This window comes from Rhynchophorus ferrugineus, unplaced genomic scaffold (genome assembly GCF_030347505.1).
Source record: "Rhynchophorus ferrugineus isolate W39M unplaced genomic scaffold, kcgeb_rfMv2 rfM2, whole genome shotgun sequence".
Classification (NCBI taxonomy): domain Eukaryota; kingdom Metazoa; phylum Arthropoda; class Insecta; order Coleoptera; family Curculionidae; genus Rhynchophorus; species Rhynchophorus ferrugineus.
Window position 1 is genome coordinate 14,190,206 of NW_027472581.1, and position 26,947 is coordinate 14,217,152.

The 26,947-nt window shown below is 31.0% G+C and overlaps 4 protein-coding genes and 1 long non-coding RNA gene across 11 annotated transcripts in view; 4 read left to right on the plus strand and 1 right to left on the minus strand.

Annotated features, from left to right (window-relative positions):
* Positions 1-3,484, plus strand: part of Nos (Nitric oxide synthase) — a 203,947-nt gene extending 200,463 nt beyond the window's left edge. For 3 of the 5 annotated variants that reach the window (XM_076397284.1, XM_076397283.1, XM_076397285.1), the window contains 2 exons: positions 48-239; positions 297-1,567. In XM_076397284.1, coding sequence (XP_076253399.1) covers positions 48-239; positions 297-404 — 300 coding nt within the window. In that variant the 3' untranslated portion in view covers positions 405-1,567. Of the gene's footprint in view, positions 1-47; positions 240-296; positions 1,568-1,855 lie in introns of those variants that run through there. The other 2 variants (XR_013004646.1, XR_013004645.1) reach the window with 1 other exon arrangement.
* An 890-nt stretch (positions 3,485-4,374) lies between these two features.
* Positions 4,375-19,632, plus strand: LOC143191851 (alanine--glyoxylate aminotransferase). Of its 2 annotated transcripts, none has more exons than XM_076397287.1 (7): positions 4,375-4,748; positions 12,448-12,640; positions 12,707-12,869; positions 16,270-16,425; positions 16,498-16,599; positions 16,649-16,897; positions 19,401-19,632. In XM_076397287.1, exons 1-7 carry the CDS (start codon positions 4,590-4,592, stop codon positions 19,561-19,563), a joined length of 1,185 nt encoding a protein of 394 aa, XP_076253402.1. In that variant the 5' UTR covers positions 4,375-4,589; the 3' UTR covers positions 19,564-19,632. The 2 variants fall into 2 exon arrangements, with proteins under 2 accessions (XP_076253402.1, XP_076253403.1); XM_076397288.1 differs by lacking the exon at positions 4,375-4,748 and adding an exon at positions 12,245-12,358.
* A 1,101-nt stretch (positions 19,633-20,733) lies between these two features.
* LOC143191854 (uncharacterized) lies at positions 20,734-23,216 on the plus strand. 2 transcript variants are annotated; one of them, XR_013004648.1, is made up of 6 exons: positions 20,738-21,060; positions 21,237-21,332; positions 21,467-21,656; positions 21,797-22,078; positions 22,131-22,424; positions 22,593-23,216. It is a non-coding gene; the product is annotated as an uncharacterized LOC143191854 (long non-coding RNA). The 2 variants fall into 2 exon arrangements; XR_013004647.1 differs by having other exon boundaries at positions 20,734-21,060; positions 21,797-22,424.
* A 457-nt stretch (positions 23,217-23,673) lies between these two features.
* Positions 23,674-26,025, minus strand: Mps1 (dual specificity protein kinase monopolar spindle 1). The gene is made up of 6 exons (XM_076397286.1): positions 25,871-26,025; positions 25,156-25,822; positions 24,843-25,102; positions 24,622-24,785; positions 24,353-24,570; positions 23,674-24,289 (listed from the first exon to the last, which is right to left on the minus strand). The coding sequence occupies exons 1-6, from the start codon at positions 25,909-25,911 to the stop codon at positions 24,023-24,025; spliced, it is 1,617 nt and encodes a 538-aa protein (XP_076253401.1). The 5' UTR covers positions 25,912-26,025; the 3' UTR covers positions 23,674-24,022.
* Positions 26,026-26,032: 7 nt separating this feature from the next.
* On the plus strand, positions 26,033-26,746 carry LOC143191853 (uncharacterized). Its single transcript, XM_076397291.1, has 4 exons — positions 26,033-26,276; positions 26,387-26,443; positions 26,495-26,603; positions 26,656-26,746. The coding sequence occupies exons 1-4, from the start codon at positions 26,137-26,139 to the stop codon at positions 26,683-26,685; spliced, it is 336 nt and encodes a 111-aa protein (XP_076253406.1). The 5' UTR covers positions 26,033-26,136; the 3' UTR covers positions 26,686-26,746.
* The last annotated feature ends 201 nt before the right edge of the window (positions 26,747-26,947 follow it).

Consider the following 26,947-nt stretch of genomic DNA (forward strand, 5'->3'; position numbering starts at 1 on the left):
TGCTATTTTATTATTAAACTGACGTAATATCTCTGTATTAATTTCAGACCTACGTTCAAAATCTAGCATTGGAAGAATCAGCCGAAATTTATAACCTGCTGGTAATCCAAGAAGGACATTTCTACGTTTGTGGAGATTGTACAATGGCCGAACACGTTCACCAAACGCTGAAGCAGATCATTAAAAAGTACGGCAATATGTCCGAAGATGAAGTCGAGTCCTTCATGCTCTCATTAAGGGTAGGTTAACAAATTTGTTTCCATAACAACAGAAACAATAACCACTGACTGTTTCAGGATCAAAACAGATACCACGAGGACATTTTCGGCATCACACTAAGGACGGCCGAGATCCATAACAAATCCAGAGAATCGGCCAGGATACGCATGGCGTCGGAGCCCTAACAATGACAGCTGGACGCCATAACTAGGATTAAGATTTTTGATATTTAACGTATTGATATCTTCACAATGTTTGTGGATTTCCATATATTTCCTCACGTCAACTACTACTTTCTGGATCTGATCGTTTTTATCTTAGATCGGATTTTTTCCAATAATATCACATCTATTTTAACCGTTTCGAATAGCTGATAAAATCAAATATACAGAGTACTTGGAACTGTCTCTCATTTTTTATGAATAACTTTCCAACCGATAGAAATCGACCATTACAATTCTGGCATTCTTTTTAACTGTAAAACTTCTAGAGTATAAAATGGCATTCTACTTGTTGTAAAAAATATCTTAAATATTACAGTTCTCCAATTATTACTATAAATATCCAATCCAATATTACTATAAATACCAAAGAGGACTCTAGTACTCTGTATTTACTAGTTGCTATAGATTGTTTCTATTCACATCATAAATATATTTAAAAATTAGAGTATGTTAGGTGCTAAGGCATTAACTAAAGCAAATCAATATATAAGCCACTACTGATGATAACATATCAAAAACACGTGGGCTTGTTAACAACTGAATAAATAAAACTGGCCATTGATCATTGTGGTCTTGTATGCCTTTGAACATAACGTGTGTCTAATAACAAAAAGTTGAATCAAAATAGTTTAGATATACTTAAATGAATCTTATCAAAAAACAAGACTAACGTAATTTATGAATTCCATATTTGATTCGAGGGCATGTGGCACGTCCTAAGATTAATTAATAATATTAGATAATTAAGGCCTTACTAACTAAATCAAATGTTTTGTCCTACCTTTAAGGAAAATATATATATCATTATCAACGGTTTTCAGAACGAATTATAACTAGATGTAAGAGTTAATATTTCACAGATTAGTGGGGAATTTGTAAAGAAAATGTATGAATCATTTCGTTGACACGATCTTGTTCTTGCAAATATTATCTGTTGCATATTCCCTCATTCTAAAATATTTATTATTTTTCTTTGTACTTTAGTTATCTATATAATATGTTTCAATATATAAATATGTTTCTTGGCTGTGCTTGTAACCAAAAGCAAATATTTATTTACTTTTTTATTGGTTATAAAACTTATATCAAATTATGTATATAATATAAACCCTAATACAAAAAAATTGTTGTTTTCCTCTAAGAACCCATATTCACTTAAATATAATTGAAAACTGTTTCCTTATTAAATATTGGCAAGTTCTTTAATAAGTTATGCAAGTGATATCTTACTACCAAAAAATACTGTTTTATTTAATTGATTAAGGTTATTTTAAAAAATATATTGAATATTAGAGTTCTCTAATTGGTTTTAATATAAATACCGAAGAGTACTTTGGTACTCTGTATTTACTAGTTGCTATAGATTGCTACTATTCACATCATAAATATATTTAAAAATTAGAGTATGTTAGGTGCTAAGGCATTAACTAAAGCAAATCAATATATAAGCCACTACTGATGATAATATATCAAAAATACGTGGGCTTGTTAACAACTGAATAAATAAAACTGGCCATTGATCCTTGTGGTCTTGTATGCCTTTGAACATAACGTGTGTCTAATAACAAAAAGATGAATCAAAATAGTTTACATATACTTAAATGAATCTTATCAAAAAACAAGACTAACGTAATTTATGAAATCCGTATTTTATTCGAGGGCATGTGGCACGTCCTAAGATTAATTAATAATATTAGATAATTAAGGCCTTACTAACTAAATCAAATGTTTTGTCCTACCTTTAAGGAAAATATATATATCATTATCAACGGTTTTCAGAACGAATTATAACTAGATGTAAGAGTTAATATTTCACAGATTAGTGGGGAATTTGTAAAGAAAATGTATGAATCATTTCGTTGACACGATCTTGTTCTTGCAAATATTATCTGTTGCATATTCCCTCATTCTAAAATATTTATTATTTTTCTTTGTACTTTAGTTATCTATATAATTTGCTTCACTATATAAATATGTTTCTTGGCTGTGCTTGTAACCAAAAGCAAATATTTATTTACTTTTTTATTGGTTATAAAACTTATATCAAATTATGTATATAATATAAACACTGATAAAAAAAAATTGTTGTTTTCCTCTAAGAACCCATATTCACTTAAATATAATTGAAAACTGTTTCCTTATTAAATATTGGCAAGTTCTTTAATAAGTTATGCAAGTGATATCTTACTACCAAAAAATACTGTTTTATTTAATTGATTAAGGTTATTTTAAAAAATATATTGAATATTAGAGTTCTCTAATTCTTTTTAATATAAATACCGAAGAGTACTTTGGTACTCTGTATTTACTAGTTGCTATAAATTGTTACTATTCACATCATAAATATATTTAAAAATTAGAGTATGTTAGGTGCTAAGGCATTAACTAAAGCAAATCAATATATAAGCCACTACTGATGATAACATATCAAAAACACGTGGGCTTGTTAACAACTGAATAAATAAAACTGGCCATTGATCCTTGTGGTCTTGTATGCCTTTGAACATAACGTGTGTCTAATAACAAAAAGATGAATCAAAATAGTTTACATATACTTAAATGAATCTTATCAAAAAACAAGACTAACGTAATTTATGAATTCCATATTTGATTCGAGGGCATGTGGCACGTCCTAAGATTAATTAATAATATTAGATAATTAAGGCCTTACTAACTAAATCAAATGTTTTGTCCTACCTTTAAGGAAAATATATATATCATTATCAACGGTTTTCAGAACGAATTATAACTAGATGCAAGAGTTAATATTTCACAGATTAGTGGGGAATTTGTAAAGAAAATGTATGAATCATTTCGTTGACACGATCTTGTTCTTGCAAATATTATCTGTCGCATATTCCCTCCTTCTAAAATATTTATTATTTTTCTTTGTACTTTAGTTATCTATATAATTTGCTTCAATATATAAATATGTTTCTTGGCTGTGCTTGTAACCAAAAGCAAATATTTATTTACTTTTTTATTGGTTGTAAAACTTATATCAAATTATGTATATAATATAAACCCTGATACAAAAAAAATTGTTGTCTTTCTCTAAAAACTTTAAATATAATATATTTAATTAAATATAAATGAAAACTGTTTCCTTGTTAAATAATGGCAAGTTCTTTAACAAGTTATGCAAGTGATGTCTTTCTATCAAAGAATGCTGTTTTATTTAATAGATTAAAGTTTTTTTCTAATATTGTTGGTGACTACAGAAAGCGAACAATATACTTTTGACATGCATTTACGTGTTGGAAGTAATCGGACAGCATTGTGTCTCTTTTTAACTAGAATAAAATGAGAAGGAAAATATTGTCTGCTTCTAATACGAGTTTACAAATTGTGGCAGGCAATACATTAAACAAATGAACTTCGAATAGACTATGTTTTAGGGATGTTGGCCGCAGAGAAAAATATCGATATATCGCAGAATTAAAAACATCCATGCTTTTAAATGTATCGATATTTTTTGCGACAGTCAGGAAAAACGTCGACATTTATTTTGAATGTTGGAAAATATATTGGCCCGAAAATATATCGATATTTTTTAAATAATTTGAAAAGTTTCATACATTATTAATATATTTTTAAAATTAAGTAGCGAAAAACGTAATAAACCAAAAGTACCAAAAAGTTAATTTTACAAGTTTATTAAAAATATCTTATATTTTCTTTTGGAAAAAATATCAATAAATCGGCCAAAAGTATCAGTAATCGACATAATATATGTGAAAACCATATAAATAAAAAATAGACAATACGTATAATAAAAGAAGTAGATTCGAATTAGATCACCTCAGTTACGATTAATTTATACTAAATTATTCCCTATCAGTAATTGTCACCTCTGCTATCATAGGTTACGCCAGTCACGCGATATTGAAGATTTCAGTTATTTATTAACGTTGATTTCTGTGTTCCAAACTCTCAAATAAAATAATGTTAGTCGAAGACAAATTCCTCTTTTCGGTTAAAGTTTATTTTAATAACAATCTGGCCGGATAAACAAACCATTACAACACTTTTAATGACGATAATGATTTTGATAGCACGGACAGTGGAAGATTATGCTCTGCATCGTAAGCAGTAAACATAATAGTTCGGCAGTTATATAAAAATCGTAATCGCGTAACGTATAAAATGGAACATCTCGACATTTCACCTCCGAGGGAATTAAAAAGCCCGTTAAAAGTGCCCCATAAACTTCTGATGGGCCCAGGCCCATCTAATGCACCTCCGAGAGTGTTACAAGCCATGTCACAGCCGATATTGGGCCATATGCATGGGGAATTGTTCAAGGTATGTGAATTAATGTACTAAAGCTACTAGCTAAAACAAAAATAGTAAAACTAATAAAAAAATTGTTTTTATTTATTTGCTGACTAACTATCAATTTTCTCTCCTCTATTTCCTCCCTAATAAAATAAAATAAGGGTTAGTAGCACTTTTCAATGTTTTCGCCAATTCACTATACATCTTGACAAGATCACATATTTTGGTTCTCTTGAGTCTGCGTCATAGTTCAGTGTTGTCCATTAGTTGTTGCAGTTTGTTTACAGGTATACCGGAAAATGATTACCGGTTTTTTTAAGATATGTCGCTAGGCTTAAGTATGAAATGTTAATGATCATAGAAAAATTAGAAATTTCACGGTAATGTTTTGTTTAGTTCAATCAACGGTAGCGCTGCGATCGCAAATTGTGATTGGCTGGTTTAAATTCCTGGTGCCGCCACTAACATGGAATGTGATTGGTGGATCAAATTGTGTGAAGTCAGCATTTTCTATGGGCGTCCATTTTTAAGTTTGTTGTTTGAAGGTTTTGGTGTTTGTTTAGATCAAGAAATCTTCGTTTTACGTTGTGCATATTTTCTGTTTTACATTAATTATCTTGGAGTAATGATATAAAAATTGCGTGAGTGTATTAAAAGATGTAGTGTACCGGGGTAAGAATATACTACGGAAATTAGAGATTGTTTCCCAAAGAATGATCTCGCTCCTTCCAAAAATGGGTTGATCAAGTAAATAGTAGTAAGTTACCTGGATAAACCACAAAGCAAATATATAAACGTCATGGTGTCTGTCACGGACATTTTAATGAAAAATTTAGAATTACCCTTCCTTCACGAACAGGTATTAGGCTAAATGCATATCCAACATTGTTTTTATCAGGTACATATAAAATTATCTATCTACTACATGTCTGTTTATATATTGTTTGTTTACAGAAAATCAAAACACACTTATGAAGATGTTAGTAGTAATAAAATTCAATTAATCTACCAAGTTGTTCGTATGCTGTCAGTGTGATGTCTCTACATAAAGAAGTCTTACAAAAAGATAATAATTAAGATAACTGGATAGTTAGTAGTAATACTACTTTTAATTGTAAAATACCCCTAAAATATTTGAAATACTTTAACTTTTTAGAACAATCGATGTTCAATAATTGTATAGTAGAGTTATTGTATATTTTAAATTTGATTGCTTTGTTAAGAAAATATTTGTTACGGTGCCATCAATTAAAAATTTAATTGCTACTTTTAGAGGATTTATTACCTTAAAGAAATCTATTTTGTCTAAATTTACAAATAACTATATTTGTTTAACAAATCTTAGCCAAGATTGCTTAAAGAATTTAGAAACAGCATCCTTCACCTAGTATGTTCCAGAAATCTTTAAAAGGGTACATCATCACTTCAATTTTTTCACATCATTCTCCCGGAGAAAATTGTGAAGAAGATTACATGTTAGATAACTTATATTCTTTTTTAACGGGAGATCTAGTACCACTTGAGGTTGTTAAATCACCAGTTGAGTCTATATTTTCAGTTCCAGAGAACTTTGCTCTGAGAAAAACAAGAGTCTAATATTGTATTTTAGTCTTATTTCAGGCTATTTAACAAAACTTCTGAAAAAGAGAACATGCAATGTTTGTCTACATTCTATATTAAGTAGTTCCACAGATTAAATACTCTAAAATCTAAATATCTTTAAAAAACACATACATTTTTAATGTTCAACTGTCCAATCCATAATATTTTCAAGACCAAATTTTAAAAGTTATTATGAGGTGTGATTGTATTTTTGGTTTAATGAAGTTAATGCAACATCAACATGGAAGGATTTAAACTTTACCTTCAATATATCAAGATAAGTTAGAACTCTAATAGGTCACATAAAATTGATGGCACTAAACAAATATGGGAAGGCGTTATAGAAGAATTATAGATATGTTAATTTTGCCTAGAATAGAGTTCATAATTGTTTTTTTTTTGCTTTTTGTTTAAATATATTTATATTATTTACACTTATGTATATTTGTATAGGATTTTATTTTAATAAATTAATTTTAAAAATTATATTTGATTTTCATTTAAATACTATTGACCAATACAGGTGACGTCACAAAGTAATCAGGCGAAATGGCAGACCAATCAAAGCAAAGTGTTTTCCTTACAGGTTTCTACATAACTATTTTAAACTAACCAATCAAATTCACGTTGTCAGCGCCGCCAATGATTGAACTAAGCAAAGTTTTGCTCCACTGCTTACCATTGGAGTTGCATACCCCTGGTTAATGATTTAGCATATGTCATTTTATTCTACTGACATCAAGCTTCAAAGCCATATATTTTATTTCTTGCGAAGGTAACACCGGTATAGATTTATACTTCTTTGAAAATGTCAAGTTTCGTACCTGAAAACGTGCATTTATGGCACGCATTACTTTTCTGATTTAATCAAAAGGAAAAAGTCGCTTAACCTTTGCGGAAGCGTTAGATATGGCCCAAGACACGTTTAACGACCGATTACGAGCAATGGGACAATATCAAGGATGGGAAGATGAACGCCACTTCAATCGAATGACAGGAGATTTATTTTGAAAACCCCACTGACATTTATTTTATTTTGAAATGAGAAAAAAATATGATTATCACCTGTCGAAGCCGGTCGATCGACTCCAAGGCCGAATCGTTTTGGTCGCAAGACAATGCTCGGTGTTTGGTGGTACCAAAGTACCGTCGTGTGTTACAAACTATTGAAACCTACCGAAACAGTTAATCGTGATAGCTACCCAAAATAAATGATTAATTTGAACCACGTTTTGATGGAAAACATCCAAAATGGAACCGAAGATACGGTAAGGTGATTTTACAGCATGATAATACGCCGTCTCATAGAGCAAAACCGGTCAAGGAAGTGTTGAAAGCGCTTCGATGGGACATATCATAGCACCCGCCCTATTCTCCAGATATTGCCCCGTGTCTTTTCGCGTCTATGGAACACGAACTTGCAGAACAGCACTTCGCTGATTTCGAATAAGTTAAATATTGGCTAGATGATGTGTTAATGTGATTCCATAAATTGTTTGAGAAATGGGTAAAATGTATACAATTAAAGGAGCAATTATTTGAATAAATTAATGTCAACTATTGTAAATAACGTGTTTTAATGTAACCGGAAATAAATTGATGACACATCTAGTATTTACCAATATATTTTCTATAAGTTTCTCTATTTGAAAGATCGCAAGATTCAATCATTCGCACTTCCTCGATGTTTTGAAACTATGCACCAGCCATGTCATCAACCAAATCAATCTTTTTTTTTACTCTTCGTGAGTCCACAATCTGCCCTATTGGCAATAAGTATTTCTTCTGTTTATATTATATATACATGGCATGTAGAAAATCACTTCATTAAGCAATCTTCTGTATAAAATATTATCTTAATTAATTAGACTTATTCTAATGCTTATTCTAAACTCTACATATGTCCAGTAATCAGATCAGGTGGTGTTAAACGTTTTAGTCTACGCACTTCACTATCACGTCGCATATTTAGCTGATTAGCGAGTACATTGGGATGCACTGACACTCTTTCGAAGTACTTCACACAAACACGTTGGATTACACTCGTTATAGGTTCTAGAGGAATATCGCGTTGTATCACTTTATTTGAAATATAGTACGGAGCATCAACAATGGCACGCAACACCTTATTTTATTTTTTGACCGTTAATTTCTCGTGCGGTAAATCCATTTGAAATGGCGAATCTAGAAAGCTAGTAATTTTATTTTCGTCATCTTTATGTAGCTGAGACTGAAAAGGTTTAAAAACATTTTTTAAGTGTTTTGAGAAAATGTCGGCCTTCTCTTTATTGCTTCTTGCCCAATTATTTTCGCTTGTTTTAATAGGTGGGTTATGCTGCTGGGATCTCCTAAGCTTTTTTGTTGCTTTCCAGAACGAATAGTCTGTAGCCTCAGTTGATGTCAAGTTTTCTAGGTATTCTTGAATGCCTTGGTTTTGTTCAATTTGGATTAGATCTCTCAGCTCTTTTATGGCCCTATTAAATTTTCTTTTATTCTCTTCAGTCCTTTGCTGTTGCCAATTTCGTCGTAACTTTCTTTTTTCTGCTATCTTTTTCTGTATTGTACATGATATATGTGTATTTTTTCTTGGAAATGTTTCAGTGTTGGGAGTCGCGGAATATGCTGTCTCCTGTATATTTTTTGTAAGATTTATTGCTGCTATTTCTATATCCATTTCAGTTTGTAACTGTAAGTTTAGAGAGATATTTTGGTCTAAGTTTTCTCTAAATGAGGGCCAATTAGTTCTATTATTGCACAGAGAAGGGGATTTATATTTGATGGTAATTTTTGAAGAAATTGTTACTATTATTGGTGAATGATCAGAAGACAGGTCGAAACATGATTCTGCCTGACACTTTTTTGGATCAATATTTTTTGTAATACAGAAATCTATTGTATCTGGTTTTTTATTTCTGTCTGAAGGCCAATATGTTGGTTCACCAGTAGAGATATGTTGTAAGTTATCTTTCCTTATGGCTTTGAGCAGTTCTCTACCTTTTGAGGTTATTATTCTTGAACCCCACATTAAATGTTTTGCATTATAATCTCCTCCTGCTATAAATCTATTACCTAGCGTACTGAAGAATTCTTGAAATTGTTTTGCCTTGTTGTTATGTTTGGGTGGGCAATAAATCGCAGAAATTGTTAATGGTCCATGGGCTTCCTCTATGGTTATACTGGTGGCTTGCAGGTAGTCTTTGCGGAATTTTTCTTTTTCGAAATGCTTTATATCATCTCGAATTATTATGGCTGTACCTCCATGTGCTTTATCATCAGGGTGATTTGTATGATAAAGCTTATATTTAGGAACTTTCAGATAATTCTTGTCCGTAAAGTGTGTTTCGGAAACCATCATAACGTTAATATTTTGTTCATTTACGAACATTTTTAGTTCTCTGGCGTGTTGTTGGAGCCCATTGGCATTCCAGACGGCGATTTTGTAGCTATTGGTTTCAGGCATTAGGCAAGTTTGCTTACGACGGTTGTGAGTAGACCAAGCATCGTACTCATTTGATCCATTAGTTTGGCTATCATATTTTCTAATCTTGAGATGTTGCTAGTTTCAGTAGGTTGAGATATTGTCTCTCGTTTTTGTGCTGAACCATTTTCAACTATTTGGGCATAAGTTATGTCTGGTTGACTTGTTCTGGTGGGTAGTGGTAGATTGGTAGTAATGGATTGTTTTTGTTGATGCCTTTTTTCCCTTAAGGCAGGATAGAGTTTCTGCTGTAGTTGCTTGTGAACTGCGCAACCCTTGTAGTTCGCTGGATGATTTCCGTTACAGTTAACACATTTCACTTTTTCATCGCGAACTTTACGAGTACAATCTCCTGTCTGATGTTCTCCTGCACATTTTACGCATCTATATGATTTGCGACAGTAAGTCTTTGTGTGCCCGTGCGCTTGACACCTTGTGCATTGTGGTATAATTATTTTTATATGTGGTGGTTCGCATTTAATAATATTATTTTCCAATTTGGTGATTTCATACACCGCCTTATTATTTCCATTAGGTTTTATGTCTATATAAAACATAGGCAGAGGTTTTTTTGTCGTGTGATGTCGTATATTGTGAATATTTACGACCTCGTGGCCTTTTTCAGCTAGTGCTACCTTGATGGTGTTAAAGTCCGTCCCGTGATGTAATCCTTTTAATACGAATTTAAATGTTCTCTCGGATTTTGGCCTGAATGTATGGTATTGGGTGTTTCTTTCATCTAATTCTTTTATAAGAACTTTAAAGTGATCCGCTTCGAACAATTGGATTTTAATTGTTTCATAGCTCACTGTTTTAATTGTGTAGTTCGTAGTAATGGTTTTCAATAAGTCATGGATGTTTTTTATTATTCCTACCTTATAGACTGTTATTGGTGGTGGTTTGGGAACAACTTTTTCAGGGCTAACCAAATCAATCTGGACATATTTTCATCAAAAGCATGAGTATATTAGGTGATGCAGCACCTCCCATTCGAGTAGTAACAACTTATCCCTCACAACTCTTGTAACATGTCTCCCATCATTATCATAAGAGAAAATGAGTTAGCGCTTGTTACTCGCAGCTAAGCGCCCTTTTTATAAGAGTTCGTCGTTCAATATGTTCAATTGACGTTAACAGACATCTGCAGTAACAATTTCACTTAGCTTTAGCAGCTCTTAATATACTACATTTTGCTGATCCCACCATATGCACAAAAATACTTTAGGCAATGAATATTCGGCTTCAGTGTCAACGTGGATGGTTCTCCTAATATAACTTAGCGCTTTTTGTACTTGAGACTATCGTAGTAGATCCATCATTCATACTACACGTCCTTTTCATCGATAGCCACAGAAAACTCTTCTTATTTTTGCCTGATAAGCAATGCTAGCCTATATTAAAACTGTGCATTTTCAATCACTTCGTATGATAGCCATTTTCATTTTTTAATATTTGCCATTGAATTTAAACGCGTGAAAAAGATTGATTTATCAATTTTAATATCATTTTAATTTTTTTTTGAAGTTCCTGGAAGTTCTGGTCTTCGTGCCAATAAGTCTTGCAATTCGTTGTTTTTTAACATTTTGGCAGTACTATCCGTCCTTTGTTATTGACATAAAATCATCACTTTTACCTGTTGGATTGAAACCAAATCTGATAATTGGGATATGACGTAGTATAATCACCATAAGTCTCTAAAATTACTTGAGAGACTTCACCAGTAGATCTCGTTAAATAAAACAACGAATGTAGTCAATAGTCAAGGATGTCGCTGACCATTCAAAGTTTTTTTGTACATACGTCATCAAGATGTTTAATTTATTGCCTGTCGCAATTTGTAAATTCGTTTTGGGATCAGACAATATTTTCCTTCTCATTTTATTATAGTTAAAAAGAGACACAATGCTATCTGATTAGTTCGAGCACGTAAAATCTATCAAAGTCGTCCGGTTTTCAGAAGTATGCCAAATTCTTGAGAGCAATAGTGATTATAAGCAAGAGGTTATAACTCCAACCTATAAACTATTGTGGCTGTATAATTAACTGTAGTTTTTAGATGTATTATAATGTTAAAATGAATTATATTTCATAACATTTTTGTTTAATTATTATATTTAGATTAAAATTTTGTTGTATGTTAAATCCAAGCTGAACTAAAGCTCAGAGTTGATGCGGCAACATTGCGACGTTTTGATGTCACAAATTTAAACCAAAATAACTTTGAACAGACATATAGAGGTTTTCTTTTAGTTAACGTGTCGTCAAAATGTATCGCATCAAATCTGACTTTTAGTTTACATCGTTTGACGGTTTATAACCTCTAATTATTATCACTAATGTTTCGAAGACTTTTGCAGACATTTGGCAACATGGCCCAACAGCAGCAACCCAAATCGATTTTATTGACTGGTTTGGTTACATATTCCCATATATCAGACAGCGTTCTGTTTCATTTTCACTGGAATAAAATGAGAAGGAAAGAATCTGCTTCGATTTTAAAATGAGTCTTACAAACTGCAATTAGCCTTATTTCGACTTCACATATACCATATACCGAGTATGATATTTCAATAATTATTTAAAAACATGAATTATTTTAGTACTGACCTAATATATCATATTTATAAAAATCCGACGAAATTTTAGGTTATGGACGATATAAAAAAAGGAATTCAATACGTTTTCCAAACAAAAAACGAGCTAACTTTAGCCATAAGCGCCTCGGGCCACGGAGGAATGGAGACGGTGCTGTGCAACCTTTTAGAGCCGGACGATAAAATTTTAATCTTCACATATGGGATTTGGGGAGATCGAGCGGCCGATATAGCGAACCGTTTAAGTAAGTTTAAGTAAAAGGTTATGGTATCTTGAACATGTCGGATCCTATCAAAGGCGATATTAACAGGTGGCGTGGTAATTAAATGCGAGAAACAAAACGACAACTTTTCCCTGGAAGAGATCGAAAATGCTGTTCGACATCATCTTCCACGATTTGTGTTCGTCGTTCAAGGAGAGAGTTCGACTGGCTTGTATCAGCCCTTGGAAGGTATAGGAGAAATTACTCGAAGGTAAGCATTAGTGACGAGAAGGGTGTTCCAACAATTAGGCAAGATTTAAAAGACATGTTTTTATTATTGTTACTATATTACACATTAATTAAATAATATCTCATTAATATTATTCGCCTTATGGACAAAATTCGACTACAATTTGTTGTTGTCCATAGAGTAATAGAGATGTAACTCAGTAGGGGATTCTGATGAAAAAGTTTGCTTTGCCCAATAATCAGAGGGCGTTATAAATGGCCACTGAAGTAATTTGATTGGTCAATTCAATAAATATTTTACTCTAAATACGTTTGGTTGACTCATTAGTAATGTTTGGCACGTTACAGCCTTGACGTCATGTTTAATTGACCAATGAAATTGATATAAAAAACTTTTTCTTTTATAAATATATAAATTTATTAAATAAAACTGAATTAAATATATATAAATAAATATAAATATAATCTGTAAAAATAAATAAATATAAATATAATCTATAACTATAAATAAACATAAATATATAATGTAAATTTATCTAATAAAATATAAATATAATATAAAAATAAATATATTTATAAACTATAAATATTATATACATAAAAAAATTATCTCTTCCGTCTCTTTTCGTTTTCATATTTGTTTGGTGCCATCAATTTAATAGGATCTTTGTTTTCTTATACTGAAAGCAAACTTTCAGTCTTTCCCTCTTAAAATTCTGTTCACCTGTTTTAGTCAGAAGTATATTGTTATATACAGAAGCACCTTGTTATTACTTTTAATATTTTATCTGAAAGGTCATTACGGAATATACGATGATTTGACAAAAATTTTGTTAGAATCAGTGAATCACTGAATCAAATAAAGGAGATAGCTATATATATAAGGTACTGTTATAAGAGGGTAGAGAAAAGAAAAGAAAAGAGAGCGTGACGTCGTCGTGATGGTCTTTTATAGCCTGGAAATGCATGGTACTAGCGTTGGGAACTATCGACTGAAAACAGTCGACAGACGTAAAACAGTCGAAACAGTCGATAGTCAAAAAAATAGCGACTGAAAATAGTAATTACTATTTTCAGTCAAATGCACGGTTCGACTGTTTTTTTCCATTCGTGATGTCAGACGAAGATGTATGAATTCTTGTCTGCATAAAATGTGAGATAGGAAAGGACGGAGATAAATCCTTGAACCAGTTAATTTTAAATGTCTTTATATTCTCCAATGGTAGTATAAGCGAGACAAAGATGTATATATATATATATATATATATATATATATATATATATATATATATATATATATATATATATATGCATTCCCTGATAACTTTAAAAAAGAAAAGGAAAAAAAACTGATTTCTATTATAATGTAATAAATAATATAATTTTAAAGGAAGTAGGATTAGTTTTATACTGAATGTTTTGTGGATGTGTAAAAAGGAATGGAATAATAACACCACAAATGTTTTATCCTGTTTCAATATATTAATTGCTATTTTTAAATAACATAGCATAATAAATATAAATAGTACAATACACAACTACTAAATAAAATGTAAACATATACCTAATCATTGAAAAATCTAATCCATGATGAACCTAAAAATGATCGTACAATAACTACCAGACCCTTTTTAAATAAAAGTTTTATTTATTTTTGAACGGAAATATTTTTAAATTACTGTGAATATTATCATGTTCAACTTTTCTCCCGTAAGGCGATTTCTTCGATCGTTAATTATTCATTTGCCCAGATTTTGAAAAAACTCGTTCCCAGGGGACAGATGTTGCGGGTATACAGGAATATTGTACGTGTAACTGATATAATTCAGGTAGTTTCATTTTATGGGTTTGCCAAAAATCTAATGGGTTTTCTAAACGCCCAATAAATGGAATTTCCAAGTACTGCTAAATCTGTAAAGTTGCTGCAGTACTTGGAGTAATTATTTCTTTCATTCTAGCCTTTTTTTTATCAAAATATCTCCAGATGTCAATACATCATGGTCAGTAGTTTTGTCTTGAATTTCGAGTTGTGGGACTATATTTGTATTTTTTGAAGTTAGAATGGAAGATACCTCTTTTGTAATAACTTTTTATATCGCCTCAGCATTATTTGCAATACTAAATCCTCCTTTTTTAAATCTAGGATCTAAAAATGTGGATTTCCCGCATATCGTATTCATTTCTAAAATTGCCAGTCTTTTATTGATGACATCTAATAGACAATTTTGTCATTTTTTCCCCATTCACTTGTTAAAATCCTGGATTTGATGGAATGTTGCCGTCCTCTTATTAACCGTATAATTAAAGACATCGTTGGGATATTTTTCACCAGATAACTCGGTAGTCATTATTTCAATGGGCTTTAAAAGTTGAACACATTCTGTTAAGACAGTCCATTCGTTAACAAAAAAATCAAATTTTTTGTATCTATGCAATTTCTGAAACCTTTGGAGAAACCTTTATATTAATTTACAATATATAATTATTCACAACCAAACTACAAAAAAAAACATAAAACCGCATATATTACACATAAATCTATATAAGCATAAATTCGGCGCATTACTTTCAAGGTCGCAGCTAGGACGGAAGGCCAGAACGTTAAAAATCAGTCGGATGAACTAGTAAAACCGAAAATAGTAACTAAAATTAAACGACTGAAACAGTCGATAGTAAATAGTGATAAAATCAGTCGGACCGAAAATAGCGACTGAAAACAGTTACTAGTAAAAACAGTCGAACCAAAAATAGCGACTGAAATAGCAGGTAGCAAAAAGTAGTCAATTACAGAGCAGTGGATAGTCGATTTCAGTCGATTGTTCCCAACACTACGTGGTACCAATCCACCGGCGTTGCAAACTTTTGAACTTGTCGCCACAAATAGTAATAAGAGGTTGTAACTCTAACCTATAAGTTATTGTGACTGTATAATTTTTTCTATGCTGTATAATTAACTGTAGTTTGTAGATGTACAATAAATTATATTTAATAAAATTTTTGTTAAACTAGAATAAAATGAGAAGGAAAATGTTATCTCATTCAAAAACGAATATACAAATTTCGGCAGTCAATACAGTAAGCATTTTGATGACATATGTACCAAAAAAACCCAAAATATACTTCAATATTTCAAATTACAACTTCAATTTCAATATTTTGTGAAAAAACATTCAATAGGCTATATATATTTTGTGTCACCGATCAGACGGCTATTCCTGGTTGCTTGATTTGGGCGTATTTAATTTTTTTGTGATTTATTTATTTGTAGTGCATATTATCCAAAAATATTAAGTCTAAAATTCTTCCTCGATATAAGCTTTAACCATACAAAATTCTCAAAAAGGGAACCGATTAATATATAGAAGTTAGACATAGATACTTCCTATTTTTCAATACATAACCGACATATTCCTATATTTTAGATATAATGCTATTCTTATTGTTGATTGCGTTGCCTCTTTGGGTGCAGTGCCTTTATTAGTGGACAAATGGAAAATAGATGTCATTTACTCTGGTTCTCAAAAAATTATAAGCGCCCCACCCGGATTGGCTCCTATATCCTTCGGTTCAAGAGCGAAGTGAGTAAAATACCATTAAAAATGTTTTTAATTTAAAAAAAAATCAATTATCATCACTATGTTCTCTCCAAGGAACATCATCTTCAACCGAACAACTCCAATAAAATCATATTACTGGGATATAAAGTTAATAGGTCAGCAATGGAATTGTTTTGGAGAAAATGTAGCAAGAATGTAAGTATAAACATTAAAAAATAGTATCATTGTTAACCATAACTTTTAGTTATCATCACACAACCTCAGCCCCACTGCTGTTCGCACTGAGAGAAGCCCTGGCGATATTAGCCGAAGAAGGTTTGAAGAATGTAATAACGAGACATCAAGAATGTGCGAATATATTATACGATGGACTTAACAAAATCGGATTGGAATTATATATTAAGGATAAATGCAAGAGGCTACCATCTGTGACATCTGTTAAAGTACCAGATGAGGTTAACTGGAGGGCTGTGGCTGATTTTGCTATGAAAAAGTAAGACATATATTCTATATATTAAGTTATATCTGGCCAGTATTGATGAATACATATACCACTCTTCATACTAATATGTACATAACCTTTCGATATTATTTTTGTAAACATCTCTCATTTACCGTAAAATATTATAGGAAAATATCGTTACATTAATTATACGAGGGATGTTCAAAAAATAGCAGGATTTTTTTTCTTATTTTCTTTTTTTTAATCTTATTTCTTAGAAAAAAAATCATTTGTCCTTCTACGTAGTTGGTACCCCCTTCAAAAGAATAATTGTCGTTGCACAAATCCAGGCGTTTCTCTTAGAAGCGCTTTAGGCAAATTATATTTAAAAAATATCGATATTCTTTATCGAATCGAATTTCGATATATTTCGACATCTCTATTTCAAAGACTAATTTATTTCATACTGATTTATCATAAATTACACCGAAATATTATATAGATTATACCAGGGGTGCTCAAAAAATTACGGGAATTGTTTTATATCATCTTTTTCTTTTTTCTTTATCCTGTATAATAAACGATTTTTAAGAACAAAAAATTATTTTTTTTAAGTTTATTATTTATTCAAGCGCCTTAAGCAAATTAGAGCTAGTATTAGACGCTTGCATGTATTCTGATAATATACTCATCCTTAAAAAACATTTATTGAAAATAAAAGTAATGGAAAGGCACCATATCTAGCTAGTATGCTCGCGAGCATAATGCAGCTCCCGGAGCAGTCTTTGCATCCTTAGTTAACAAACTGAGTTGACAAATATCACAAACTTCATCTTAAGGTTGCCATTATATTGCTGTTATTCATAAAGGAGACAAATCAATGCCTTCCATCCACCATCCAATCATTTCTACGAGCTCGTGAGCAAAAATCGTTGAGAGAATAATTCTCTGCGCTCTCACTGAAACAGCCAGGAACGCTTTGATAGAATCTATCATGCTGCGAAGTTACCAGGCAAAGGAAACCTCACTTTTTATCACAAGAACCTCATGCAGTTAAATCTTAACACCCGAGACCAACTCGAGACATCGAGTTTGCCTATCAGAATTCATAATTTGAAGTTCCATCTCCTTCTAACTCTCAAGTGACTCACTTCCTCAAAGTATCAAGTCAAGGATCCGACTCAATCGTATTTATCGCAGATCTGGTACCACACTCCACTTGACAATCAGCCAATACATTTGGTTTAGTTTAAGCCCTAGCTGTTTGCGTTTAGTCACTATATGATTTTCCATGTCAAACTTCATGTTCCTTCAAGTTTCCATGTTCATGGTTATTCAATTATACTGAGGGACAAGTTCTTCTATAGAAGGTGACTGTCAAATGGGTAGATTTTGTCGCATTTGCTTTAATACGCCAGGTTTTCAACCACAATTCGACTTTGTTAAGATAAAGTTGGAGGTTTCTGATATTCGATCCTCATATGATGATAAATCCGCTGTAGCATATGTTGCAAAGTAGTGTTTCTTGAGGTCGATAGATTAGGTAATATATGTAGGTGTGTGGGTCAGCGTATTCGTCATCCTTTTTGGCTATAAAATGTCTGTCTGTGAAGTATGATTTCAGCAGTTGAAAGTGCGTATGGGGCAAAAGCTTTTTCAATTTAACATGCAATTCAGTCTGCCACACCTTGTCGAAGGCCTGAGAAATATCTAGAAATGCAGGGATGCAGTATTTTTTATCGTTTAAGTTTTTGTAAATTTGGTTGACTAATCTATGTATTTGTTCTGTTGTTCCGTGTTTATTACGAAAGCCAAATTGATGGTCTGGAATAATCTTTCTCTCCTCTGCGATTATCTCTGTCAATTAATGTATAGTTTTTCAAAAAGTTTAGAGATCACAGGTAACAGGCTTATAGGGCAATAAGAGGAGACCTGGTTTAAGAATCATAATGATTTGAGCCACTTTCCAAGTGCAAGAAAAGTATTTCAGTCTTAGCATAGCATTAAATATGAATGTTATTAATTTGATGCACTTTTTTGAGAGCTATTTTTAAGATTCTTCCAGTAATTAGGTCAAAACCAGGAGCTTTTTAGCATTGATTTCTACGCCTTCCTCCTTCTTCAAATATGAACGTCACTGAAAACGACGAAATCATCAGGAAGGTCAGCTCTGTTAACTTTCAAGTATCTCCAAATTATATACCAGGCCACCCAACTCCCTAACTAGTTAATCCCAAGATACTCAAGTAAATGATCAGCAAGGTTCCGAACAAGAAGGCCCCAGGTTTCGGTTCAAGAAGCTCCCCTACAAGCAGCTCGCTGAACTAACTAACATTATCAACTGCATTCTGAGGCAGCAACACTTCCCATCCACCCCAGAAAATATGCATTCATCGCAATTATCCCCAAAAAAATGAACCAAGTCATTCAGATTGACATCAATCACCCCTACCAATGACCATTGATTCGATGCCTGAAGCAATAAATACGCGTTATTTGCAAAAAAAGGCACAACGGAATCGAATTATCTCTAATACATGGTTTTAATTTTCAGCTATAACTTAGAAATTAGTGGTGGACTAGGTCCAACGATGGGAAAGGTTTTTAGAATTGGATTGATGGGATACAATGCGACTAACGAAAACGTACTTACCACATTAGGAATTCTGAAAGAGAGCCTCAATTATGCTAGAAATAAGACAAATTCAAAGCTGTAGTGAAATATATGTTATAACAGACAGGTAGAACATGATAAATCACCAAATAAATAGTTCCATATCTTTGTAGTTCTTGTATTTATTGAATATGAATTATATATATAATTACTAGCGACCCGCCCCGGCTTCGCACGGGTGCAATGCTGATACTAAATTAAATACACTACAGAAAAAATATGAACGTTGTATATAAAAACATAGCGGCCCGCTCCGACTTTGCACGGGCATAAAATATATATGCCTATGTCACTCAATGAAAACATGATTAAAATCGATCCAGTATTTTTGGTTCATTCATTACTGCCCTTGGCCTGCACGCATTAAATTTGGAGTAAAACAATTCCTCTTCCCCTATACTTACTATGAAGATTTCCTGCTATCTTTGGAATATCTAAATTCATACAATTTTTATTACATTACACATTTTTAAACGCAAATTTTAAATTTGTAATATCTCCGAAAATATTTGTTTAATTTACATGCTGTAAGGAACCATATTGATCTATATTAATTGCACACTGTATTTAAGGTACTTAATTCGATAAGGATTAATGCCGTATTGCTTAAAATAGCTTCGTAAATAAGCCATTTTCTCACGTAAAAAGTAAACAATAAAAATGGTTAATGTGGGTTATCCCTAAAAGATAAACATATACCATCGCGGACTTTTTTGTAGACCTTTTTATGGTGTACAATACTATAGTACATTAATTTGATCTAACTCGTAGGGTTAGGCAGCGTTTTTGCTAATTGCTAAATAAGCCTAAAAAATAGGTTAATTTACGACATCACGTTAGAAACCTCTAAAATTAGCAATATTGCCTTAGTATATTATGCATGTATTATACATATAAACCTTCCTCTTGAATCACTCTATCTATTGAAAAAAACCGCATCAAAATCCGTTGCGTAGTTTTAAAGATTTAAGCGCAGATAGGGATATAGGGACAGAAAAGGCGACTTTGTTTTATACTATGTAGTGATAACGTTTATAACGTATCGATTAGGTCCAACACTAAACCAATGTTAATCTTAATTTAACATTCTTAAGTTATCGTTGTACAAGAAGCCCTCTGATAGTGGGAATTAGTAAATACAAAGAAAAATATTGTTTCAATTAATCGATTATGCCCAGCCAAGAATTGACAGTTTTCACAGCTGTGTTGTTGTTTGCGAGAGTTGTGGTTAGGAAATAATTTTTAGGTTAATTCTATATTTATAAAAGTTTGAAAGAAATAAAAGTAAATATAAATGTATAAAGAGGGTATTAAGTTATAGTAACAAAATCTCTAGAATTTATAGTAATAGTTACTACCGGTAGAGCCTTATTGCTGTTTTTTTATATCGGGAAAATACAGAGAATGAGTACATATTTACAAAATATGATAATTAAATTCCATATATATTCTATTAAGAATTGTATACACTATATAGTTTATCTGTAATTTGTGGGGTCTATTTAGTGTTGACTTAGACTCTATTTTGTGTAAATTTTAGGTAGGTTTATGTTATTAAGACAATTTGTTATTTAACATTATTTTCCCAGCTTTTATTGAAAAATGTTTACTTTTTAACTTCTAATTCATATTTAGAAAATAAGTTATAAATTCAGGAATCTAGCATATTCTTTTAAGAAGTTATAATTTTTTATGAAGTTCTTATTTTCCTTACAGTTACAGTTAAAATGGATGATCTCAATAGAACAGTTTAATTAGCCGAATTCCTTATTAAAAAAGGTGTTGCCTCTTGTTCACCTAAACATGTACCAGGTAATTCAACATCAAAAAGGATAAAAATTATGTGCAGAAATAATGCATTTTATATTTGAAGCAAATAAAAGCTTGTTTTAATATTTAACACAATGTATATAGTAGCAATTATTTGTCAAATCTTTCTTTTTTAGAATCCATATTTCCTTCAGATTTTACTATGGTCAGTGTTAGTCAAATGTGTTTGCTCAAACTTAAAGCCAAGTATTTATATTAAAAAAGTACTTTCAATTTGCAATAAAGCAGTTAAAATGAGCAGAAAAACAAAATCTTTTAAAACAAGATTACTGTATGCCAAATCTATTGAAATGAGCATTGATTTAGGTTTGTATTATTATGTATTTACAATCTTATCAACAAAAAAAAAATTAAATGAGTATTCAACTGAATGAGGAATCATTGATCCATCCAGCATCACACTCCATTTGAAAACATTTTTATCAAATTATGTAATTTTTTTTCAGGTCTAACTTAATAACGAGGGACAAGATAAAATAATCGGTTTTTATGACATGGGTAATGAAGATAAAAGGCCATTACTGTATGATCATGTAAATGTTTTTATGACCAAGTGAGTTTTTTTGCGCTGGAAACAACCCTTTTGTTAAACATTTAGTAGAGAACCAATAAAAACAACCCAATTAAAATATTTAATAAAGAAAGTAATTCGTAAATGTCAACAATGTGGTCTTGATGTTGTGGTGATGTTTGCGATCAAAGAATTATTGGCGTTAGAGCCATAAAAGGTTTGTTAGAGGAAACAAATGAATATTTCAACCAGAAAAATGAAGAAAATAGGTACTTTGGTTTTTTGGTTAACGGAAAGGAAATAGTGCCACTTATTAATGGGCCTGAGCTCTTAAAGGAATTGAGAAACCATTTCCTGACAAAGAATTTGCACTTCATAAAAGATGGCATTCCCAAAGTTGCCAAGTGGGACCATGTAGAGAAAATTTACCTTTTAGATCACTTCTGTGCCAAATTGACTTATTCCTATTAGGGGCAAAATTAACAAAACTGAAACTAAATATTGTACTGAAGTTTTCAGCCGAACCTTAGCAGGGACAATGGCGTTGTTTGAAAGAGTAGGACGTAAGTTTTTATTTTACTTTATTTCTCTGGTAATTATATCCGGTCTTCTATTAATTTAATTTTAAATAGATATTTTAATATACTGTATTAGCTCTTTAGCACCGCCATGTTTTGTGGAATTCTTTTTCTTCCTTCATCTTTAAACATTACAATGTATGATATTTCCAGGAAATTACTTTCACCCGATACTCTACATGATGTTACAAAAAAGGTTTTCTAAGTTATTAAATGTGAAGCTTGTAGAACGAAAATTGTGTGTAAGGAGAATGATTCCGACGCCGGCCTCATTCAAGTCAGCCAAGATAAGAAAATGACAGGAACATATTTTAATTGGCTAATTACCCAAGCGATAACTCGGATTTTCCATTCGTTACCAAAATTATGCACGACTTCTGATTTATCCAAACATCTCCACCATATTTTAGATAATCAAATTACAATGTCTTTTGACGCGATAAGCTGTACAAAACATCAACAACTGGAAGTTTTGATCAAAAAGATAACAATTAGGTGTTGTTTGTTTTGGTGGGTTGGAAAAGTCAACAGGATTGTAAAACGTCAAAATGCGTATCAAAAATATATCTCAATGAAGAATAAATTCGGAAATAGACGATAAAATTAATTTATCATTATATATTATTTCCTTGCCTTAGATTTAAAGCTAAAAATATTTATTAAATCACGAGTGAGGTATTATATTTGATAAAAAAAAAATTTTATAAAATGTTATTAATGTATTTAGATTTAGTTAAAGTATTTAGTAATGATTAAATACATTATTTTTGATACAAATGAATTTTGTTTTCTATTTTTTTCTTATTTGTTAGAAATGAAAATGAAAATTATTATTGATATTGTTTAAACAGGATTTATGAATATTGTACTTCCTCTACAATACACGTATCCATCTTTTTTTGAAATTTCTTGCTCCGGACGTCAAGTGAATTTTGCGTGGTTTGCTATCGATATTTTGTAACCGCTGACGACATCCCTATTCTGAGGAGCAAAAAAGGACATTATTATGAAAAATATAGGTTTGTAGAAGATATATGGATATTTTTTCTTAATATTGATCTATTAACGCAAATAAAAGATCTGATTGGCCTTGTTACAGCTGATTTAAATGAAGCATTATCAATTGGTAATAAAAACAATTTAATATCATTTATTTTTCCGTGCCGCTCTCTAATAATTTCAATGAAAAGACAGGTTTCAAGATATGTAGTAATATAAATAAATGAAAAAACTATTTCATAGTATAAAAGATATATATTGTATCTACATTTTAAATATAATATTTTATAAGTTATTAAGTTATACAATGCAGTGATCCACTAGTTATTTACTTAAAATTATATTGTGTATTCCCGGAATACATATTAATCAACTCGAATTGATGTATTTAATGTATTTTTCTTTAGAACACAAAGAGCACTTAAGAGTATTGGATATAATTACAAAACTGAATAAATCCCAGTTATAATCTAATATTTGAAAGTATAAAACAATTTTTGGCATATCTTCTGTTAAAAAATAATCTAAATTAATTCTACTGTACACTATATACATAAATAATTAAAGCATTTATATCATTTTCATTATAGATTCTTCAACATATCTTCATATTCGTTGATTAGATCATCAATTGACGGTCTCGACTTAATGTCGTGTTGAAGACAACTCTTTATTGTTTTGATAATTTTTGGTGACACCCAATTTGCTGGCGGGTAATGTATCTCAAAATTGGGATTGCATATGGCTACTAATTTAGTCAAAAGCTGGTTCAAATGTTGAAATGGTGTTCTGCAATATACTAGTTGATATAATATGCATCCTAATGACCACACATCTGATTTGAAATGTATCTAAAGTATTAAAAAATTCAAAAAAAAAACCTGACAATTCATTAAAAAATAAATAATATTTACTTTGTATTTGGGTTTTCCACAACTAGGACTATTGGAATTTTCATAAGTTTGCACATTTAAGGCTTCCGGACTTATATAATTGCATGATCCTTCTTGGTTCATTTTGTACACACAGGTCATATCTTCCTGTACTTTTGATGCAATACCAAAATCTATCAATTTGAGCCCATGTTCAGCACAAATAAAGTTAGCCGGCTTCAAATCAGAATGAATGACGCCTAAAAATGTTGAAATGCATTAACCACTTTCAGTTTACTTTACTCTCCTACCATTCATATGAATTTGTTTTACAGCATACAACATTTCCATCCAATAAAATAATAGCATGTAATTGGGTAAACGTGTTTGTTTTTTCGCTAGTTGCTTTAAAATGGCACTTAAATCTTCACCACCCTTTTCCAATACAACAATTAACTTATCATTTTGTATCTCACTATAAAGAATATAAACTATAATGTAATTTTCAAAATAAAACAACTGTATAACTTACTAATCATGCATTTTAATAATTCTGTCGCACTTTTGTAAGGATTCTAGAAGTTTAACTTCATTTATATATACATCGGCAGTTGTTGAATTACTTAAATTTACCACTTTTATAGCGACATGTACTTTTTCTTCAGGGTGAAAACAATGAAAAACTTCTGAGCTGCCACCTTTTCCCAACAGGTTCATTATTAAATATTCATTATTATTAACAGTTAATTTATTATAATCCTCCTGTTCATATATTACTGGCGGTATACAATTCTACAAAAACATTACTTAATACATTTTCTTGGATTAGTATTACAAATACATACCCTTGGGTTATCATAAACTCCTGACAAACCATTGTTCTGATTATTTTGCTTTTTAACAGACTGAAATGGAGTACTCTGAGGTTTCTTAGCTGAATATTGCACTATATTTAAATGTTTATTTACTGGTGTTTTAAACAAAGGCCTAGTTACAGATGATTGGTTAACTTGCGGTGTCAAAAAAAGCTGCTGATCAGTTGTCTTCAATGATTTAGTTTCTGATGATGGAATAATATTTATTTTAGGAGTAGTGAAGTTAAAGGAAGAGTCCTTCTTTTTAACAGGTGTACTTATAGACAAGGCAGAAAAATCCAAATCAAAACTATCATTTTTCTTTCTATGTTTGGATAAATTCAATGGTTCAGTACTACCTAATATATTTTCCTTATTATCACACAAAATTGTTACATCCAAAATGTTTTCTTCAACAGCTACTTTACTTTCATTAAAAGAATCAGTAACATCATCATTTTTCTTAGGAAATTCTTCTTTAAGTGTTTGTAGTGATTGTGTTTCTAATTCCATATTCATTTCTTGGGAAGCTTGTGTTTCAATTTGCTCATCTTCTTCATCATCGCTCTCAGAAATATCTTCCAGTTCAGCTTGTTTATGTTCCAATAGTTGTTTAGTTAAATCCCTGATATTCAAAGGCGTTAATGTAAACGTATCCCTAAAATATTAGGTGTAAATACAAAATACGTAATATTCAGATACGTACTTATCAAGAGTACATGATTTGTTTATTCCTTTATTACTCATCTTTATTTTTTAGGTCACTTAAAGTTTAAATTTGAATTTCTAAAGCAATTTAAAATAACTGTCATTAATGTCATTCTTCTTAATTGCAAAATACTTAGGAAATTATTCAAAATTAAAATTATTATTTAACATAAGTGTCAAAATAATGTTATTGTTAATTAAATCACTATAGAAACATTGTAACTTGACATAATATTGTCAGAAAAATCTAAATTTTAAGTAAAAATGGCATTTAAAAAAAGTCCACAGAAAATTGTTATTCCAGCGGGAACCCTCAATCCAGATGAAAATAATATCATTGATATACCTATAGAATCTTCTCGGTCAGAAATAATAATTGCCCAAGCTCCATTTAGAAAACAAGAGTGAGTTCTCATATACTACGGATTATTCAAAACTATTAATACATCTGAAAAACTAAATCAAATGAGTATGTGTTATGGAGCCGTTTTTAATTTATATTTTCATTTTTCAGTACAAGTTCAATAAACTATCATTCGGTACCAAAGGCTGATCCAGCAACACCAGAAATGTGAGTATGTTTAAATTTCCATTAATGTTACCTCACAGTGTTAAATTATAGGACCGAATTAGAATTACGCGAAAAGAAAAACTTTGAAGATGATTTAAAGAAATTCCAAAATTCTAGAAGAAAGTTATTCTTTCACATTATGTCCTTACAAATGACTAAGGTATGTTGGAAATAATAACTTTGATAATATATTTTTAGTTAACTTGTTTCAGCTAAGAAAGGTTCCAAGTATTACCAATTAAAAAGCTTTATTATCTACTACAAAACGCAAAACTTTAATGGAAATAAACTATTAATTCAAAATATTTTTTGTTTCCCTCTTTTTCTCTATCTGTAGTACAAATAAGGATATACTATTTATTTTGTGATCTGTAGCGACATGTAATTGATCTAGACGATGTACATAACTTCACAAATTTTTGATTACTCATATTGATCTGTCAAATATATTCATAGAGAGAAAACTCAGTAGATGAAATATTTCGCTACGTCCAAGATCTAGAT

Coding starts and splice junctions, on each gene's coding strand:
- Mps1 (XM_076397286.1), bottom strand. CDS start 25,911: ATGAGTAATAAAGGAATAAACAAATCATGTACTCTTGATAA. Junction 25,823..25,870: donor AAATCATGTACTCTTGATAA/GTACGTATCTGA, acceptor CTAATATTTTAG/GGATACGTTTACATTAACGC. Junction 25,103..25,155: donor GAGTTTATGATAACCCAAGG/GTATGTATTTGT, acceptor ATGTTTTTGTAG/AATTGTATACCGCCAGTAAT.
- LOC143191853 (XM_076397291.1), top strand. CDS start 26,137: ATGGCATTTAAAAAAAGTCCACAGAAAATTGTTATTCCAGCGGGAACC. Junction 26,277..26,386: donor GCTCCATTTAGAAAACAAGA/GTGAGTTCTCAT, acceptor TTCATTTTTCAG/TACAAGTTCAATAAACTATC. Junction 26,444..26,494: donor GATCCAGCAACACCAGAAAT/GTGAGTATGTTT, acceptor GTTAAATTATAG/GACCGAATTAGAATTACGCG.
- LOC143191851 (XM_076397287.1), top strand. CDS start 4,590: ATGGAACATCTCGACATTTCACCTCCGAGGGAATTAAAAAGCCCGTTA. Junction 12,641..12,706: donor CGATATAGCGAACCGTTTAA/GTAAGTTTAAGT, acceptor CGATATTAACAG/GTGGCGTGGTAATTAAATGC. Junction 12,870..16,269: donor ATAGGAGAAATTACTCGAAG/GTAAGCATTAGT, acceptor CCTATATTTTAG/ATATAATGCTATTCTTATTG.